General features: G+C 44.2%; 1 protein-coding gene across 6 annotated transcripts in view; it reads left to right on the top strand.

Annotated features, from left to right (window-relative positions):
• Nucleotides 1-18,711, top strand: part of magi2a (membrane associated guanylate kinase, WW and PDZ domain containing 2a) — a 236,973-nt gene extending 218,262 nt beyond the window's left edge. For 2 of the 6 annotated variants that reach the window (XM_073480363.1, XM_073480361.1), the window contains 7 exons: nt 1,781-2,017; nt 2,519-2,704; nt 4,187-4,424; nt 5,204-5,429; nt 6,267-6,419; nt 10,580-10,718; nt 14,031-18,711. In XM_073480363.1, coding sequence (XP_073336464.1) covers nt 1,781-2,017; nt 2,519-2,704; nt 4,187-4,424; nt 5,204-5,429; nt 6,267-6,419; nt 10,580-10,718; nt 14,031-14,707 — 1,856 coding nt within the window. In that variant the 3' untranslated portion in view covers nt 14,708-18,711. Of the gene's footprint in view, nt 1-1,780; nt 2,018-2,518; nt 2,705-4,186; nt 4,425-5,203; nt 5,430-6,266; nt 6,420-10,579; nt 10,719-10,954; nt 11,093-14,030 lie in introns of those variants that run through there. The other 4 variants (XM_073480364.1, XM_073480365.1, XM_073480362.1 and 1 more) reach the window with 4 other exon arrangements.

Raw genomic sequence — 18,711 nt, 5'->3', positions numbered from 1 at the left:
ATGCGGAAGAAGAAGAAGATGCTTCTCGCTCTGGCTGCTGCTGCATTTTAATGATGTGTTTTACTAGTTGTGTGTGACAGTTGCCTTTTGCTTCTCTTGTTTTGTTTTTGCTTGTTCTCGATCGTTCACAAAGGATGAGATTCAGCTCCGGCTCGTCTGATTTTAAGGGGAAAGACAGAAGACAAAAAGTCCTCGTGCCTGTAAAATTAATTGTGTTTGCACATGAAGAATCATCCTCAGATTCCTTCCAACGCAAATTATGCAGCACATTGAGTAATTCCTCTCTCAGTAAAAAGAGGGAGAGCGTCAGGAATCTTAAGTCGCCTTTAATCAATAAGGGAGATGTTGTGATTGACAGGCTGCATTTGATCTCCGGCGAATGTTGCTCGTGTTTGTCCACCAATTATATCCAACACAGAGTCGGAGAGTGAATTTATTCAAGTGCTTTATTTAAATCTGTGGTTCTTGATTATTTCATGCAACTTCTCTGCTACTTTATACTTTATTTTAATGGTTGTTGGACTCTAAACCTGCAAGATCCCCCGTTTGTACTCGCTCACAGATACTAGGCACCGAAATATGCATGATTTTTTTCAGTATTCCTTGAGAAATAATTGAAAAAAAGAAAGTGAGATCCACACCATAAGTTATTGGGGTCTATTCTGGGCTGGGACCGATCCTCCATCCAAGTTTCATGGAAATCCTTTTAGTAGTTTTTGTGAAATCCTGATCACAAACCAACAAACCAAACATAACCTCATAATATATTAATCTGACAAAAATACAGCACGTAATTAAAGATTAAAGCAGTAGATTCATTTAAACAACTGTTCCCGAGTTGGGAAGTCGTTCTCCCGACTTCAGTTTGTCGGTGGGCATCGTGTTGGATTGTGGAGGCAACATGGACGCCAAGAAGAAAGTTATTTTGCTTATTTTGGTTTCCAGCTATTTGAGTGACGAGGAAGAGCAAAGGAAACGATACGATCATAACTTGGTAAAAGTTTACTTTCATCCACCATGTTTCAGCGTCATATGACGGCAATTCAGCAACTCGTATACCAACATTTTCTCCAACTTTCCGAGTTTTCTCGTGATTTTTCCCATTATGAAAGGTTTTCCAGTAACTCTGATACCACACGACCACACAGCACGGCCTCAAATGTAGAAAATACTGGTATTGTGCAGGACAGTTGTGATGGAGAGGCACAAGCTTTGGATTTAACCAGTCGATCTGTGTTCCAGCTCTCAGCTCATTAGCTTTGGATAGTGACCAAAAGAATGAGGTCACTGATACAAGTGAGCTTCCTCCACTGAGTGGCTCGACTCACCCTTAAGGATGAGCGTAGCGGCTTAGCTAACGCCTCTAAAGCCTTAAAAGTGCCCCGCAGTTCATCAGTTATTATGATACTTTGTTACTTATGCTGGTTCCTACGAGCACCTGAAGTATCGTCCATAATCACTTCTGCAGTAACCTCCCCTGGACACTTGTAGACAGTCGCTGCTCCTTCACATCAAAAAGGAGCTATTTGAAGTGAGGTTTGGGCATCTGGTCAGGATGCTGCTGGGCGGCCTCCTTTGGAGGGTTTCCGAGCACATCCAACTGGCAGGAGACACCGGGCCAGATTCAGAACAAGCTGGAGGGATTATATATCTCATCTGGCCTGGCGAAGCTTAGGGTCCCTCGAGAGGAGCTGGAAAAACCTGCTTAGCACTGCTGCTAACCAGGAGAAGATGGATGGATGGTTAAGACTGAGAAAATGCTTTTTGTCTCCCCCTACAGGTGAGTCCTGTCCGGAGAACGGACGTAGCCCCGGCTCGGTCTCCACGCAGCACAGCTCCCCCCGCAGCGACTTCACATATGCCAACAGCACCATCACCACCCAGGCGCCCAACGCCGCCGACAGGACGACGCCCAACACGCAGCCCAGCGACGTCATCATCAACCGCAAGGAGAGCGAAGGCTTCGGCTTCGTCATCATCAGCTCGCTCAACCGGCCCGAGGCGGCCGCCACCAACAGTGAGTCCATTGATTGTTTTAGTGGCGTTTCACAGAGTCGAGTACACGTTCAGCCGTCCTCTGTACTGCAGAACAAGTGCTGATCTTCATGTGGAGGCTCTTAGACACATATAAACCACCAGGTCAGCTTAATATAGTGTCAAGATAAGAGTCAAAGTTAAGTATAAGGAGGGGTAATGGCTCAATAAAACGTGAAGCACCTCTCATTCCCTCTCTCTTCAATTATACATGCCCTCCCACGATACGTCAGTCACACACATCTCCAGTAAGCGGCTATGAGCATCAGTGCATCGCCCACACACGTTAAAAAAAAAAACTTGGATGCCTTACGTAAGCCTGGGGTGAATAGCAAAATGTGAGAGACAGAGACATATTCAGTCAGTCAGTTAAGGAGTGGTGTATGAGCACAGACAGGCGTAATCCTCCAATCTGCTGCTGCTGCTGCTGCTGCTGCTGAGCGTCTAACCTGCATGTGTGTCGGCGTCTGAATCTCTCCAACAGCTGTGCCACATAAAATTGGCCGCATCATCGAGGGCAGCCCGGCCGACCGCTGCGGGAAGCTGAAGGTGGGAGACAGGATACTGGCGGTGAACAGCCAGTCCATCGTCAACATGCCGCACGCCGACATCGTTAAGCTGATCAAGGACGCGGGCCTCAGCGTCACCCTGAGGATCATACCGCAGGAAGGTGAGAGGAACACGTGGACGAGACGGATGATGAGGAAACTGTGATCCTTGATTTATGACGGCGCTCCATTAAATGAAAGTTTTAACACCAAAGTGTTTCTTTTTTAGATTTGCTGTCACATATTCATGAGTTGTGTTTCTTCTCTTCGCTCCATAACTCTCTTGCATGCAGGTGCTTGAATGCTGAAAAATGTGTGTGATTTCAGTTTCCTGGTGATTTCTTCTTATATGCTGCATGTAGATTTTAGGATTTTAATCCAAATCAGTCTCAGACTTGGTCCCCTGCAACAGATTAAAAAGATAAAGCAAGTAAGACTGACTGACGAATGATTTTCAGTGAATACTCACATCATTTCTGTCTTGTTCCTGTAATAATGGTCTATTTTTTACCTCCATCGAGGAGCTTAACTGTTGGTTTGTCAGCAGGATTACACAAAAACTACCAGATTTCTTTAACTTGGATGGAGGATAGGTCTCCGTCCAGAATAACGGATAAAGAAACAGATCCAGGAATTAGTTCTAACTTTCTTTAACTTTGTGTTTGTCGACATTTTCATTAATTTCTCAGGAAATAAATGCACAGATCTTGTAAAATTAGGTGTATTTAGGTGGCTGATATCCTTGAGTGAGTACAGTTTGATGGTGAATCCGGCTGGATTGAACTAAAGGAGACTACTGGGCCTCTGCTGCAGGTTACATGATTTTCGTCTGAGTGACAGATGTGGCAGTGTGCTAACAAAGACAATGAAGAAGAAGACGAACACATTTTTTAGACCTCAGAATCACATCAGATCAAAATGTTAGGTTGCTGGCAGAGATGAACCCTCAGAGAGCAGTCAGCTGAATCTGCAGCTCCTTTTCTATCAACTTTACAGTTTCGGTTCACTCTCAGCGCTCTTATTTTGTCATTTTGGTCACGACAGGCAGCTGTTCTCAGAGATAAAACCACCTGCCAGCACCGAACGGCAGATGTAAAAAAGTGACTAGCTGCTGAACAGAGTGGAGGATTTAACAGCTAAAGAACCAGATATTTACTTTAGAAGTTGGTAGAGACCAAAAACAGACCAGGTGAACATAAACAAGACATATTTGTCATATAAACTTTATAAGTTTAGTTTTTCAGGGGTCTTTGCTGTTTTGTTTCAGTCTCTCTGCTCTCTACTGCATCTTTTCCAGCAGCGCTGAGTGGGTGTTTATCAGCAAATAACACTTTTCTGTAAAATTAGCAACTAGCTGGTGGACATAGTGGAGATTTTAGCAGCTAAAGAGACAGATATTTCTCAGAGGAGTTGCTGGAGAACAAAAACAAAGCTAAAAGGAGAATAAATATTGATAAAACTTTATACGGTGATAATATTTGAATGTGTTAATTCGTTGCCAGCTGCTTCCAAGTAGGCAAAAAGTCGATTCATGCAGATTTAAGCCCTGAAAAAGACTAATTAAAGCTAAAAAAGTACATGTTCTGATCCGATTTGTCCTGCAGAGATCAGCAACCCCCCATCAGCCCCCAGCTCAGAGAAGCAGAGCCCCATGGCCCACCAGCACAGCCCCAAGATCCAGCCGAGCTCCACCGCCTCACAGCCCAACCCGGCGGTGACAGAACCCAACGCCTCCATCAGCCAGCCGAACCCGTCTGTTAACCAGCCCAACCCCGTGCCCCACCAGAGCCCTGTGACCCAGCTGCCCGCCCCTCCGCCTCAGACCTACACCCACGAGAGCAGGTAAGACACCACTTGGAAGGATTTTCACGTAGCCTAACAAACCGTTGCAATAAAAGCCGTTACGGCGTCACATCTGCAGCTGTCTCCATTTTCTGATGCAGTGAAGCATGTTTATAGACTCGCCCCTCGATCTGTCTCTGGGGCACAAAGCTCTGCTCCTCTGAGGATACAGGTACGACTGAGTGGTACTTTCATCCCCTCGTCCTCATTCTCTCTGACTTTCTCTAACTTTTTTTATTCTTTGTCTCACAGATTCTTCCTCTCGCTTCCACCTTTTCTCTTTTTCTATATCACTGCTCTCTTTATTCACCTCTCACCCTCCCCTCTCGCTCTCCACCGGTTTGTTGTATAACATCACTTAACTCTTATGGACTGCTGAATTATTTACACAAATTGCTTCTTTATAGAGATCTGTTGAATATTTTAGCAAGAACTAGAGGGGTCCAAAATCTACAATGTCATTGCCTCCCCTCCCCTCTTCCTTCCCACAGAATCCACATTTCTTTTTCCTCTGCATCGCCGGCCTCTGAGAGAACTTGTTTTTATTATTAACATTTTATGTGATGTGCAAGAAAAAACTGTTTAATTTGCTCACTGAAGTCTTGTTTAATGGTTGTCAGTGCGAAACCAAAACAAGTCATCTCTATCAGCGCCGGGTGAGCCGGCAGCGTGTCGGGAAGCATTATTTTCTCAGCACGCTGAGGGCCGAAACATTACGAGTGAATTAGGTTTTGATGACGGTCGTAGAAGTTCTTCCTTCATGCTGATTGGTCTGTTAGTTACAGGTCGGAGGTGAAGGCGAGGCAGGATGTTAAACCGGACATCAGACAGCCGCCGTTCACAGATTACAGACAGCCGCCGGTGGACTACCGGCACCCTCCTGTGGCGGACTACAGGCAGCCGCCCACGTTGGACTACAGACACCCGCCGCTGCTGGACTACAGACAGCTAGCTACCGACGCCAGGCAGTTCACCATCCCAGAATACAGGATGCCTCCAGTTCAGGTAAGGATGGAGAGTTATTTCTTAATTCCTGACATGAGAACAGTGACTGAGACTGGATGTGAGGCATCGACCCCTTCTACAGTTCACTGTAGGTCTTCAGAGCATGTTGGTGTCTTTCAGCTCGTTGTTTTGTTTTTTACAGCCCGTAAGTTTACTGTTTTGGTTGTGACTCTCATCAGCCTTATTTCCAAAGGAAGGAAGGAAGAAGGAAGGAAAGAAAGAAAGACAGAAAAGGAAGATAGAAAGGAAGAAGGAAGGAAGGAAGGAAGGATAGAAAGGAAGATAGAAAGGAACAAGGAAGGAAGGAAATAGAAACTTTTCTTCAGACCCTTGTTTTTTTGCAGATATTCTGACATATTTATAGTTTTTACTCCAGATGACCTCGTTATTATTTTTGTGTATATACTTTATATTTTCTCTGCCTCCGATCAGGCGACACTCTGCTACAATTCTTCAATCTATACACCTTCACATATACTGTTATCAGGTTTTTTACAAATTGAAGTCGTATATTTCTACTTAAAGCCGACACTGACAGTTTAAAAGAAGATAATACTTTATTTCCTCAAGGGAAATCAGGGATACACAAACTGTTTGCATGTAAAGCTGCATTTTAAAGAGCTTGTATCACCAGCAGTAGTTTTTTTGTGAGCAGCTCCCTTGTTTACCTTTTTAATGCCTTTTATAACACAAGGTGAGGTCTAATATAATTCTTGGTTGTGCTTTGTTTACCTTGCCTTTACCTAATTCTTATTCATTTGTCTTTGCTGAGTCCTGAGGTTATTTTTCTGCTGTAGTGGCCTTAATCTAATCACATCTGATCTGTGCTCGTCCCAGCTCACACAGGACTTCGACTTCTTCACAGTGGAGCTGGAGAAAAGCGTGAAAGGCTTCGGTTTCAGCATCCGCGGAGGGCGGGAGTACAAGATGGACCTGTTTGTCCTACGGCTGGCGGAGGACGGACCGGCCATCCGCAACGGGAGGATGAGGGTTAGTTTGATGGTGTCGTTTTCTTTTAAGGAAGCCACTAACACCCGCTTTAAAAGGTTAAGCTGCTTTCTATCTTTGTGGATTACATGGCAGACGCTCACTGTAATTGTCTGATGTTATCAAAGCTGCAACGGCAACTTTTTCAGAGCCGGTTAAGAAATAATCTGTCAAAATAACCCAGAGATGCTTTCGTCCTTTTGTGGCTGAGAGTTTTTTTAGACGCTCGTCTCCTCCCAAAGTTTCTAAAACTCTCCGCTGCATTTAGTAACAGATAATATTCATAAAGATAAAGACAGATTAAAGATTTAAGTGGGCCAACTTAGACTGTACTTTAATGTTTCTCCCTCCAGCTACAGTTGCTACTACCGACTGGAGAAAGCAGGCACATGTTTTCTGAAATTTCCAACTAATTTTCCCTTCTTGGTCTCCATTTCCTGCTAGCAAAACATAAATCTGAACTTCCACAGAAGCTTTTCTCTGTTTGTTAATGCAGAATTACAGCCGACACCTCTTCCTCTTCCTCGATTTCCAACGTCCTCCTTCCCTTTTTCTCTTTCCTGAAAGTTTCTCCGATCTTTACGTCTGGAGCTGATAGCTTCAGTCTGCTCTACATTCCTTATCTGTAATGAACCTGTCAAAGATAATTTGTTCAAAATGCCCCCGGGGGAGGTATTACTTCTGTCGTTGGTGTAGTCGATGGAGGCCAGTGGGGCCTCGGCGCAGGTGGAAGAGGAGGAGGATGGGATTTCTCCTGAGCTTAATCTAAAGACTGCGTACGAGCTCGGTGGAGTCTGATGAGTTGTGTAAGACACTGATACAAGAATCAGAAAATACTCTTTTAGAAGTGTCATATATTAAAGGGTACAACAGCATAAAAACAGCATTCATAGTAATATTAATAGTAATATTACGGCAGCTAGGGCGCCAAAAAAACTAAAAAATACAGTTATTTTCCAGGTTTTTGTACGTATCAGAGCTGAGCAGGCAGTGGAGCAAAGTCAAGTGGTGTCTTCACAGTAAAGTTGCTAACTAGCTTGTCAAAGACGCTGCTGGAACGTTGATAAAAACAAATGTATTCAACATTTTTGTTGTGAAAACTCAATTAACAAACAAATCTATGTAAAACTATGGAACCAACACTTTCACTTTATCTAATTTTATAAATGCAATTATTAACGTAATTATTTGTGAAATTATAATACATGTTTCTTTTTTAAGGACCAAAAACATCATAGCAAACACAGCAATATCGTTTACTTTGTTCCATACATTTTTCTAGTTTCTACACCAAAACCTGACGCCTACGTTACCCACAATGCAACTCAGCCTCTGACATTTTGGTTGGAGATTCAGGTGTCTTATGCTAGAAGTAGCTAATGTATAGCGCAGACAAAAAAATGATGTTTTTAATACACATATCTTATGTTTTTGTAAAATCTTGAACTGAAAAGTAACTTTAGCTGTCAAATAAACAAAGTAGAGTAAAAAGTACAAACTTCCTTCTGAAGTGTCGTGAAGTAGACGTATAAAGTTGTAAAAAAATGGAAACACTCCCTCGAAATTTTAGATGAACGGCCTCACAGTAACGCTGCTGGTCGGATATTGAAAAGCAGCCCGACTCTGTGCTGCTGAATAGATTTCAGAGAACAAGGTGCAGAGAACACTTTGATCCCCCCGTCCAATCATCCTCGATCTATACTGCCGAGTGCAGAGACGAATCAATCTGCATTTAACTTAAGTAAATGTGAGCGTCTGCTTAAAAAGCTTTTGACATGCCTGTCACTTTGGATTCGAGCGGCACTTTGACACGTTTTGAGGTGCTGAAACCAAAAGCCCACTTGCTCCGTGACTCCCTGCCGAGTCGGTCTTCTTTGTCACATCTTTAAAAAAACCAAGAAAAGATCTATTTTGATCCTGGTAGCCACAAACTAATCAGTAACAAGGAGCGCTAACTTATTCTAACAAGCTCGTTTTGAGGGTTCAAGTGTCAGCTCAGAGGCTTTTAAGAAAATTGTATGAAGTGATTGGTTATTACAGATAATCATTCAGCTCATTTAATCACCTCTGGGAGCTTTAAACCGTCTCTAACGGAGGGAGTTGGTGCATGGGCTCCTGCTTCACCATTCATGTGCCACGGTCAAAAAAATCCAGCTCCCTCTTTATTAAAGATGAAAATGGAGATCGCTCTCCTCTGCTGTTAGGAGGTGAGGATTAATGAGCGACCCGTCTTGCCTTCCACCTCTCTTCAGACCATCGTAATGACACCTAATGACTCCCCCCCCTCTCTCCAGACTCGAGTCCGCTCCTGACTTTCAAATTACCCCGGCCATTACCGGAGGACTTCTCCATTTGTAAGCGTAATTGGGCGCCATGTTTTGTCCCGTTCCCCGCAAGTCCTCCCCCATTAGTCAAACCTCGTCTCTTGAAGGCCTGCGAGGTGAGAGTCTTGACGGAGGGAGGACTGAAGTTTAACCCGTCAGGCAGGAAGTTGCCACAACAGGAAGAGAGAGTCCAGTTAATACTTACATTAGCTGCGTCCAGGTTATTGGTATTCATCATGGCGTCCCTGATATGTTCCTCGGCAGGCCCGTGAGAACCGGTCCGCCGTATTTCCATCCGAACGACATGTCGAAATTACTGCCAAAATTAATTACAGCGGTTCATGGCGGGTAATGCTTATTAACGCTTACAGGAGCTCACAGGGAAGCCGGTGAATTATAGATCCATATTGATCCTTATAAATCACTGTCGTCCAGAATAACAGAAGCTTGTTAATATTCAATTTCATATGTAGTGCGCTCATTTACAAACCTGCCACATCGTAATCGACTCAATCTCAGGCGTGCCAACACATTCATTAATTTGCTCCTCTTTATTTTCGCCTTTGTGAACTGTGACGGGCAATATGATGGCTAATATTAGGTTTCTATCAATCATTTCTCCAGTACGCACTTTAGGAAGGGATCCTCAAATGCTGTAAATACACAAACATGTCAATAACGTAAGTGTTTTAGTAATTGCAAGAGCTTTACTGGACCTCTAAAATCTATAAAAACAGCGTCAGTGCTTGAAGTTCCTGAAGTTTTCAGCAGCTAAAAGTCCACAAAACATTACAACAAGACAGCGTAGCAGCGTGCTGGATGAGCCACATGGAGCCATTTTAACGTTTATGTAATTATGTTTAAAAGCAGTATGAGAATCTTTTGTTTGAGCAAAACCCTGATTTGGAAGGCGGGAAACTTATTATTAATGATTACACACAAATTTTGGCATTTAGAAGCCGTACATATAAACATTTAATAACATTTAATCACTATAATTTACTTGTCAGCAGCTATACAGCCATTATTAAGTGTTAGATTACCAGACATTATCTCTCTGTTATTCAGTTTCCCTCATATTTGTAGCGACTGATATTAAATCAGTGCAGAAGTTTACGATGGCACTTGAGATATTAATTCAAGGTGAGCCACACCTTTCAAAGCTGAGGTCACTGAGCCTCGGCTATGGCAACCACATGGATCAATATGTCAAACTTTTGACCCTGGCTGCAGAGATTTGCTCCCAATTAGCCGTAAGAGCGTTGATCTTCATCCCAAAGGCGCTCGGGAGGGTCGGGAGTCGAGGCTCTGAGCAACTTCTTTAAAACAAACTCTAAAAACTTTTCCTTGGTGGACCTTGTTTCCAAAATGTTTTGCTTGTTGGCTGGGTGTTCACCAGGTCCGATGGATGGTTACATCTCCTTTTGATTAGGTTATCATCCGAACTCTGGTTTAGTCTCATTTTCGGGACGGTTATTATCAACATCGCTGCTTGTATTTCGGGACTATCACAAATTTTCCAGGACGTCTGGTCGCCCTCCGGCCACATGCGCTCTCACATTATGTTGTTATTTGTCTTTTCTTTAATGGTTATATGCTTTTTTTTAATGTCTGCAACTATTTTAAATGTGCTGCTGCCTGTCTTGGCCAGGAAACTCTCTCTCTTAAAACAGAACAGGGCCCGACCCAAACCACTGCCAAAATGCAAGAAGCACGATTTTGTCTGAAATATCATTATTTCAGGGTCCAGGCCGTGAGAAAACTGCCCCCAAGAACAAAGCAGTACGCACACATTTCCTCTCTCTCTGTTTACGACTTCATTTCCGTCCTGACACCCAGGTCGGGGACCAAATCATCGAGATCAACGGGGAGAGCACCCGGGACATGACCCACGCCAGAGCCATCGAGCTGATCAAGTCCGGAGGCCGGCGCGTTCGTCTCCTCCTGAAGAGGGGAACAGGGCAGGTCCCCGAGTACGGTAAGTACCCACAACAAACTCTATCTTCACAATCATTCCTAACACGTAGACTGTTCTCTCTTCACTGTCTTAATATCACTTTAACTCTTGATAATACTGTTCTAGCATGCATCTATATTCATGTTATATCTTTATAAACTCGCTGTATTCTTGTATTTCTCTCTGTAAAAAAAAAAAGACTAATCATTTGTCTCTTCTATCTTGACTAACATTAGTTTATCTTCTGTCCATTTCAGTGACCTATCACTAATTGATTGGTCTAGGTTGTTACTTCCCCTTCTATAGGAATGGTATCTTCCAGTCTCTCCATGTGCATGAAAAGTGACAAGCATGGCTCCCCCTATTTCTTCCTAACGGGCCACTCTAAAGACACGGTTTGTGACCATACGAATGTTTTTCTCTTCACTTTAACCCCTGGCTTTCTGTGCTGTGGTTCTGTGTGTTGTTTATTCTTGTAACCACCTGTTTCGAGAAGCGTTTTGGCTCCTAAAGTAATCAGCAAATCTGGCTTCAAGCTGCAGGAGGCTGGAAAATTAGGGAACACAGCTCTTCCCCTGACTGAAAGATAAATCGGCAGCCAGCAGCTTCCTACAAGCGCCCAGAAATATAGCATTATGAGCGTTCACCCCGGGTCAGCCAGAGGAGATGAACGTGAAATATTTCGGCAGATTATTTACCCAACGCAGCATGAATCCAGCCTGGGAGGGGACATTTATTTCCGTGACACCGCGGGTAATGAAACGCCGATGCGTCACTCAGTCCCGTGGCCTCTGCACCAGCGTGACGCTCACTTTTCTACATCCTCCCACTAGAGTGAAAGACGTTTAAGGGGAACGCCACGACGCTAAAAAAAAAGCCTGCACAATCATCAGGCCTCGTCGGTCATCCTCCAGCCCTTAAACACAGGAAACAGGCTGATGTGATGTTGTCAGCCCGAGACTTAATCTCTCTGTGCGGAGAGCTTTTGTCATGCTCGCCTCGAGGTTGTTCTTGAAACAATACACGCAGGGAGTCTTACTGTGGTCGGCCAGAAGACGCAGTTCTCCATCATTAGAGATCTTTTGTTTTCAGTTGGAAGCTGCGTGTTTTTTTAAACCCACATGTTTCTCCTCTGTGTGGGCTCGATTCAGCGTTTCATCACTCGTAGTTTGCAGGCTCTTTAATTGCATACTGGAAGGTTATGCAAATCATCTACAGTGATTAATTTGGCTATTTAAAACATTAGCATAATGATGTTTCAAAGGAGCGAAGTTATTTTTGTTTCAGGTTCGCGTGCACTTTTTAGGAAACAGCTGAACACACAAAGAAGAACAAAATGAAAGGATATAAGGAGTGTGATGTTTGCATTAAAAGCATTGATTATGGGCATGTGCATGATATTGTGTGGCTGTTTGTGTGCAGCATTGTGTGTGTTTTTGTGCCTTTAGTACTAAAGTGTTAGATCTGCACTTCAAGGGTATATAGACAGCAAAAAATCCTAAAAATTACACTTAAGAACACAAAGAACACCCGAAAGACCAATATATGTAGAAATTACCAGGAAGTAGGCTTCACCTTATCAATAGGGTAGTTTAAAAGGGCTATAATCAATATTTCTACAACAACACTGACTATATAAATGGCATATAATATGAAAGTGGTCACTTGTGAGAATTATCACCCACATTTGGGAGTTCCACTTGGCTTTATGGAGCTTTGTATTGAATTTTGGCTCATTGCTTTGGTTTTCCAGACTTCAACTTCACTGATTTGTTTCACTTTTCCTGCTCTCATAACATCGTTTAAGCTAACATGCTCTCAGAGCCGACCTTACACCACCCAGCCAGCCCCAAAGAGCAGACAGACACAGTAAGCGACTAGCTGGTGAACATAGTTGAGCATTTAGCAGCTAAAAAGCCAGATAGTTCCCTCAGGAGGCGGTGGAGACCAAAAACAGAGCAAAAAGTGTGAATATTGGATCCTCATTTTGTTATATACGAACTGCATCGTGGTCGCATGACTTCAACAAGCCTCCTACTACACTACTTTACTATAATCTGATCAATGTAGAAGTTGTAAAGTTAGAGTTAGAATAGTTTGTAACTATAGTCGGCCCGTAGAGACGGACTAGTGAGTCTCTGTGTTTGGCCTGATGATGTTTAATGTCCCCGACAGCCTCTGTAGTCTCATTTAGCCTCTTGTTAGCAACCACCGTTTTCAAGGACTCATAAACACTTTAAAATTCACACGTTGGGAATTTTTATGTCTTAGAACAAAACGTGTTAACAGAAACAGACCCACAAACCCATCGACTTCACGACGAGGGAATTGCTAAACAATGCTAACTTATTTCAAGGTTTTAGCTGAAAACATGTCAGTGTTTTGCCCCCAAGTGGCCAAATAATCACTTCCTGCAGTTCTAAGAAGTGAAAATCCAAAATTTTAATGAGCACAGGCCCAATTATAGGACGAACGTACATAATGTAGTTTGTGTTGTGGTGACTCAGCAGAGTTGTAAGCTGACGGCAGGCGTTAACGCAGCATGTGATGATCACGGGGTTCAACGATCACACGTCGTACCTTACATACTGCAGGTAAAAGCCTGTCCCAGCGTACTTAGACATGACCAGTTACTCTCACTCCCTCTTTAAGTCGTGGATCTAATATGCTCCAGCGCTGCATTACAGTCTGCTTATAATTGGGCCTCGTGGCGCTGGTGTAGCCCGCCTAGCCTCTGCCCCCTGCCTAGGCCGGCTGAAAATGACTGATGGCCGAGGGACCGAGACTCATCGGTGCAGTAACAGGAGCTAACAGTCCGTGAGAGTGGAGCGTTGTGGAGGAGCACGCTGTAGATTCACTGCAGCTGCTGCACTCCATACTGACTTCTTCAGGCTTAAGAGAGAGAGAGAGAGACGGAGGCACCCGGCCCCTGAGGTTTTCATTCGCGCTAAAGCACCACCCTATTGGGCACATCATCCATTTCATTAAACCTGTTTTCGATTTTCCGCCAAGGTTTTAGATTGGCCGAGGCTTTAAAGAGAGCTATGGGGAGGCTGATTGATGCCGTCTAAAAGTAGACACGTTCGGAAGTAGGTTGTAGTCCTGCTCGGATATTTACTTTAATGCTTTCAGCTTGTAGAATAGGAATGATTGCTGTGTTTATTGCTTTCTGATTTTTTTTATTTATTGTGTGGTTTTGCAGTGGCATGCTTGCAAGCTTTAAAGCAGAGTGTGTGTGTGTGTGTGTGTGTGCGTGTGTGTGTGTGTGTGTGTGTGTGTGCGTGTGTGTGTGTGTGATTTTCATTCATTACTGACTGTGTGTTTGTGCTCCAGATAATGCCGCCCCATGGGATGCTCGCCCTTCAGCCTCCCCAAGCCTGTCGGAAGTAGCCCCTCCCATCGACAGCCTTTCCATGTCATCGCCCTCATCCCATCTGGCCCCGGCCCCCGACCCACCTCTCCTGCCGCCTCTGGACATCCCTCGAGACGCGGTGGCAGGAGACAGCAGGAAGGAGCGTTCGAAGAGCCCCCAGAAGGCCGAGCTGCTGAGCACAGATCCGAACAGCCACGGGAGGAGAGCGGCTACAACCGGCGGGAGCGGCAGAGCCAAGAAGGAGGGTGGCAGGTCCACCCACAAGGGGCACAGGGTGCAGCCCACTACTGAGGGGGACGGGGGCAAGGAGGGGTTGGAGCCCAAATCTTCCAGGAGCACCAGAGGGAGATCCAAGGAGAGACACACTGGGGACAACAGAGAATCCAGCGCCTCCAAGCTCCCACACACCAACGGGAACAGCAGGGAGGATGTGGAACGTTACGGTGGCGGGCAGCAGCAGCAGCAGCAGCAGGCGGAGTCGGGCCTGGGAGAGAGCCGACCCAGCCTGCCCAACAAGAGCACCGGCGGCGGCGCAGCAGGGAGGAAGGCCACGGTCTCTCCTGGGCCTTGGAAGATCCCCGGATCAGACAAGCTGCCCAGCACGCTGCGCACAGGCACGTCCACGCTGAGCAGATAACAGCGCGGCTCCAGCAGAACACAGTGGTCATCTGGACTGAAACATCTGGATTTAAAAACCACCATCCTCACACCTTTCCTGTGCTCCTTTATCCCCCCCCTCCATTTCTCCCATAGACCACAGAGTCAAAACCAAGGGGGGGGGGCAGGGTGATCTGGACCACGTGTTTTTAGAGTTTTATTTATGATACTGTACTCTAAATTATTTTGAGAAATATTTTACACCCACCACCTTAAGAAACTGGAAAAAATCATCCACTTTTTGAGAAGAGCAACTAGAATGTGTGTGTGTGTGTAGCGTGGCGGGGAATCATTCGCGGGGTACGAACTTTTATTTTGAAAGAACTAGTCGAGTTCCCCAAACAGAACATGCAAATATAAACAACTGACAGGAAGCACCTGCTGGTTGCCATTGGATTTTTTTTTATATATATCTTCACAGTGGAGTCTGATTTATGAACTGGAATGTTAAAAAACAAAACAAAAAAAAAAGGTTTGCCTGTTTTTGACGAAAGCGAATGGAATAACGAGTGACAGCGAGGATGAAATCAGCAGAACTTTGCCTTAACGGAGACTGTGTGGACCTGAATCTGTCTTGAAGAAATCTATCAGATGATTATAGACATGGATATATTATAATGAATATGAATATGTGGGATCATTTTTGTAAATAAGATAATCTTTAAGTGAACAGAACCTTAGTTGCGCCGATGGAAATTCTGGTCCATTCTCAAGACGACGTGTACGACGTGGACGCAGAACTTTCACCGCACCAACTTCTCTTCTCTCTTCTACACTCCCGTTCAGCCCTGTGATTGCAGTCGGAGGGGGGGGGCCTCGCTGCGGTTGACTGCACGGCCTATTTGCGCTTGAATCATCCCCGAGTTCAGCGGGGGTGTCGTGTCAATCCATTTTTTTCTCATTTCTGTGCTTAACGAACAAAGCAAATCCGCGACGGTGGTGTCCAGCCGGACGCCGAGACGGGAGAAGGAGCTCGCACGATACCGACCGAGGGGGCAGAGTGCCTTAGACTGACAGAGGGGTTCAACTCCAAAACACCTGAGAGGGTTCGAAACAGGCTGCTATACAAACATCAACTTTACAGATACAGATAATAAACAGTATTTTTTCAGAGTGTGATATGGTGAAATATATGATTTATTTCACAAGCTGATGTATGAAAATTAGTCCATTACCAGAGGCGTTTGATGGTTTGTGAAAGTGGTTCATTCTGGGTCATGATAGTTTTCACTACTGATTTCTTAATGAGGTCTGACTCTTGTAATTTCCATGAAGAATTGCTCATATGAGATGATCAGATGTTAGCACAGAGCTCCGAGCAGCCAAACCAAACTCAACCGGTAAAGTCTTGATATATTGAATCAATCTCACGTGTCAGAAGCTCGCTCGTCTAACGATCTGTTACCTGAGGATGAAACGTTTCTATAATTTCCAGACCGGCTGAGATGAAGTTGCACCTGTCACAGCCGCTAACAGCTGCTGAATCTGATTTGTGTTTGGGTGGATTTTGTTCGACACTGTGTGATATTAAGAAGTACGTCTCTGTGCCAAAGCTCCCCGTGGATTTTCATTCGCTTCACTTTACACGTACCTGCCCCAGAATCTGACTCTGTTTGAAGGCAATGTGCTGAACATCAGCATCAATGTACAGGTGTACATTTTTATACAACCTGATAACTGACAATTCACTTCGTCTGGTGCTCTCTTAGTTACTGTTGATATGTTTGCTCCATTCACATAATAACAGTGGCAGATTTCCTGATAATTAATGAAAAAATGCTCCCTTTGTTTCAGACAGAAGTGAACGGAAGCAGCTTCTCATTTCTAGCAGCCAGCTGATGATTTTGACTGGCAGGTTTTATCAGCTGTAGCTAGCTAGCTGATGAAGCTAACGTTAGCTCTGGCTGACTTTTGAAAACAAGAAACTTGCAATAAAGAGTCTTAAATATACATTGAAAGGCCTTTACACACTGGGGACGTGACGAGTAAACAGCTCGAAAATACAAAATGATTCACACCGGCAGCGACGGCGATTTGGGATACTGTGCTCCCATTAGAGAATTTGCATTGCGGATATATTATCACATTTAAATTGCCAGAGATTCAGAGACCTGAAAACAACCTGTAGACAGTCATTGACATATGTCACATACATGAAGAGAATACACACAACAGGTGAAGGGCAGTTTTTGTCCTGTGCCTGCTCTGTCTCTTTCAATGAAGGGAAAGTATCAGTAGCCACGCAGGATATGTGCCCCGCTCTGTAAACCCCACACATACAGCAGTCTGTCTGTGCAGGAAGTGATCGAGGTCACTCATCCCAATTCACCTTTGTCACAGGGTCGTGACCAACATGAGCAACCGACGGGTCCAACATGAGCTGTGACACGACGTCCGTTTCACACAACATGATTGGTCGATGCCTTCAGTCACAGTGTGAAAGCTCAGAAAACACTTTCTGTGTTACAGTTCAAAAGACAGATGATGTGAATGAAACACCCCCAGTGTGTACAGGCCTTGAAGCTGCATGTTAGCATCTTCACACGATCATGTAGAGATAAAGGAACGGCATTATTCTCATAGTGCAGGGTAGAGCTAGTGAGTCCTAATATTTTAAGTATGCTAATAAAAAACATTAGATCAGACTGTTATTTCATTCTAACACCATCACTTGTCATTTAAACGGTGTCTTTTAGGATGAGGACTGACTGATGAAGGAGGCAAACATGACTGTCTTGACTAACATTTCCCAAAAATGTCCTCTAACCCTTAAACATAATATGCATGGGGAGGCTGTGAAGATAATCTCGCCCTGGACACAAGCTAGAAGACCAGTAAGCCGGACATGCTAACGATTGCAGCTTCACAGCAGATAATCACACAGGTTAATTGATCCCTAACACTCCTGCTCCTGTGATTTAAGTCGTCTTTCAGGCTTTTTAAATGTTGAGAGTTGCTCGTACGTTGCTTCAACTTGTGGGGAAATCAAAGTTTGACAGGCCCTGCAGTGCTCACAGTGTTTAAGCTGTTATTGCACACTCGCCGTTCAGAACAGAGGATTACACAAAAGGTCAATTTTTAGATCGACAAATCTTTTCACGGCATCTGCACCCTCTCTGCAGACGTGAACATTCAGAGTGGTAGTTTCTCCTCCTGAACGAGCCTCGAGCCATCGCACCAGAACAAAAGTTGTCCCCCTCCTCCTCCTCTCTGCTGAGGGAAGTGCAAGCAGTGTTTAAAGCCATTATGTTTTGCCATTGTGATCCGTAATTACTCGAGGAATAAGCAGCCTGACTTTAAAGCACAATCTCACACCGAGGGGTCTGGGATGTGAATTATTATGTCGGAGGGAATCGTCAGCGAGGCACAAACGGCTTAGCCCCTCAATCACTTGTAGATGGCGCGCGGGGGACAGTATCACACAAAAAAATGAAGCCCCAAAACTAAAATTTTTACATTTGTCAGACTGAAGGTTAGTGTGCTGCCTACATACAGAATCATTCTGCTCTTTGCTCATTTTATTTTTGAGACTTCTGTTTGAAGCAGAAACAAAAAAAAAAGATATAAAAAAATGTGCGTATTTTTGCTCAGCCTTTGCACAACTCACTGCTTTTCCACATCTGAGCTGTTTCCATTGAGCCAAACTGTAAGTAGTTTTCTACAGAAACCATAAAGAACAAAAAAATAAAGAGATTTTTCTTGTTTTGCAGAGTGTGTGTGTTGAAGCAACAGCACGCGCTCCACCATAAACTCCCACCCAAAGCGGCTCAGTATCACTGTGTAGTGTTCTAGCAGTGTGTAGACCCTGAACAAATATCTCTATAAATATGACTCAGTGTACTATTGATGGTCACAAAGACTGTAAGTGGAGCAACTATTTTTATGAAATGCAACACTATGGATATATTAACTTTTGCAGAAATCTTGTTTACCTGTATGATATTCTGAAACGCTGTCAAAATAAAAGAAAATCTTGACACATGA

This window comes from Pagrus major, chromosome 14 (genome assembly GCF_040436345.1).
Source record: "Pagrus major chromosome 14, Pma_NU_1.0".
NCBI lineage: Eukaryota > Metazoa > Chordata > Actinopteri > Spariformes > Sparidae > Pagrus > Pagrus major.
The sequence above is the reverse complement of the archived record's forward strand: the minus strand, read 5'-3'. Positions and strand labels throughout refer to the sequence as shown.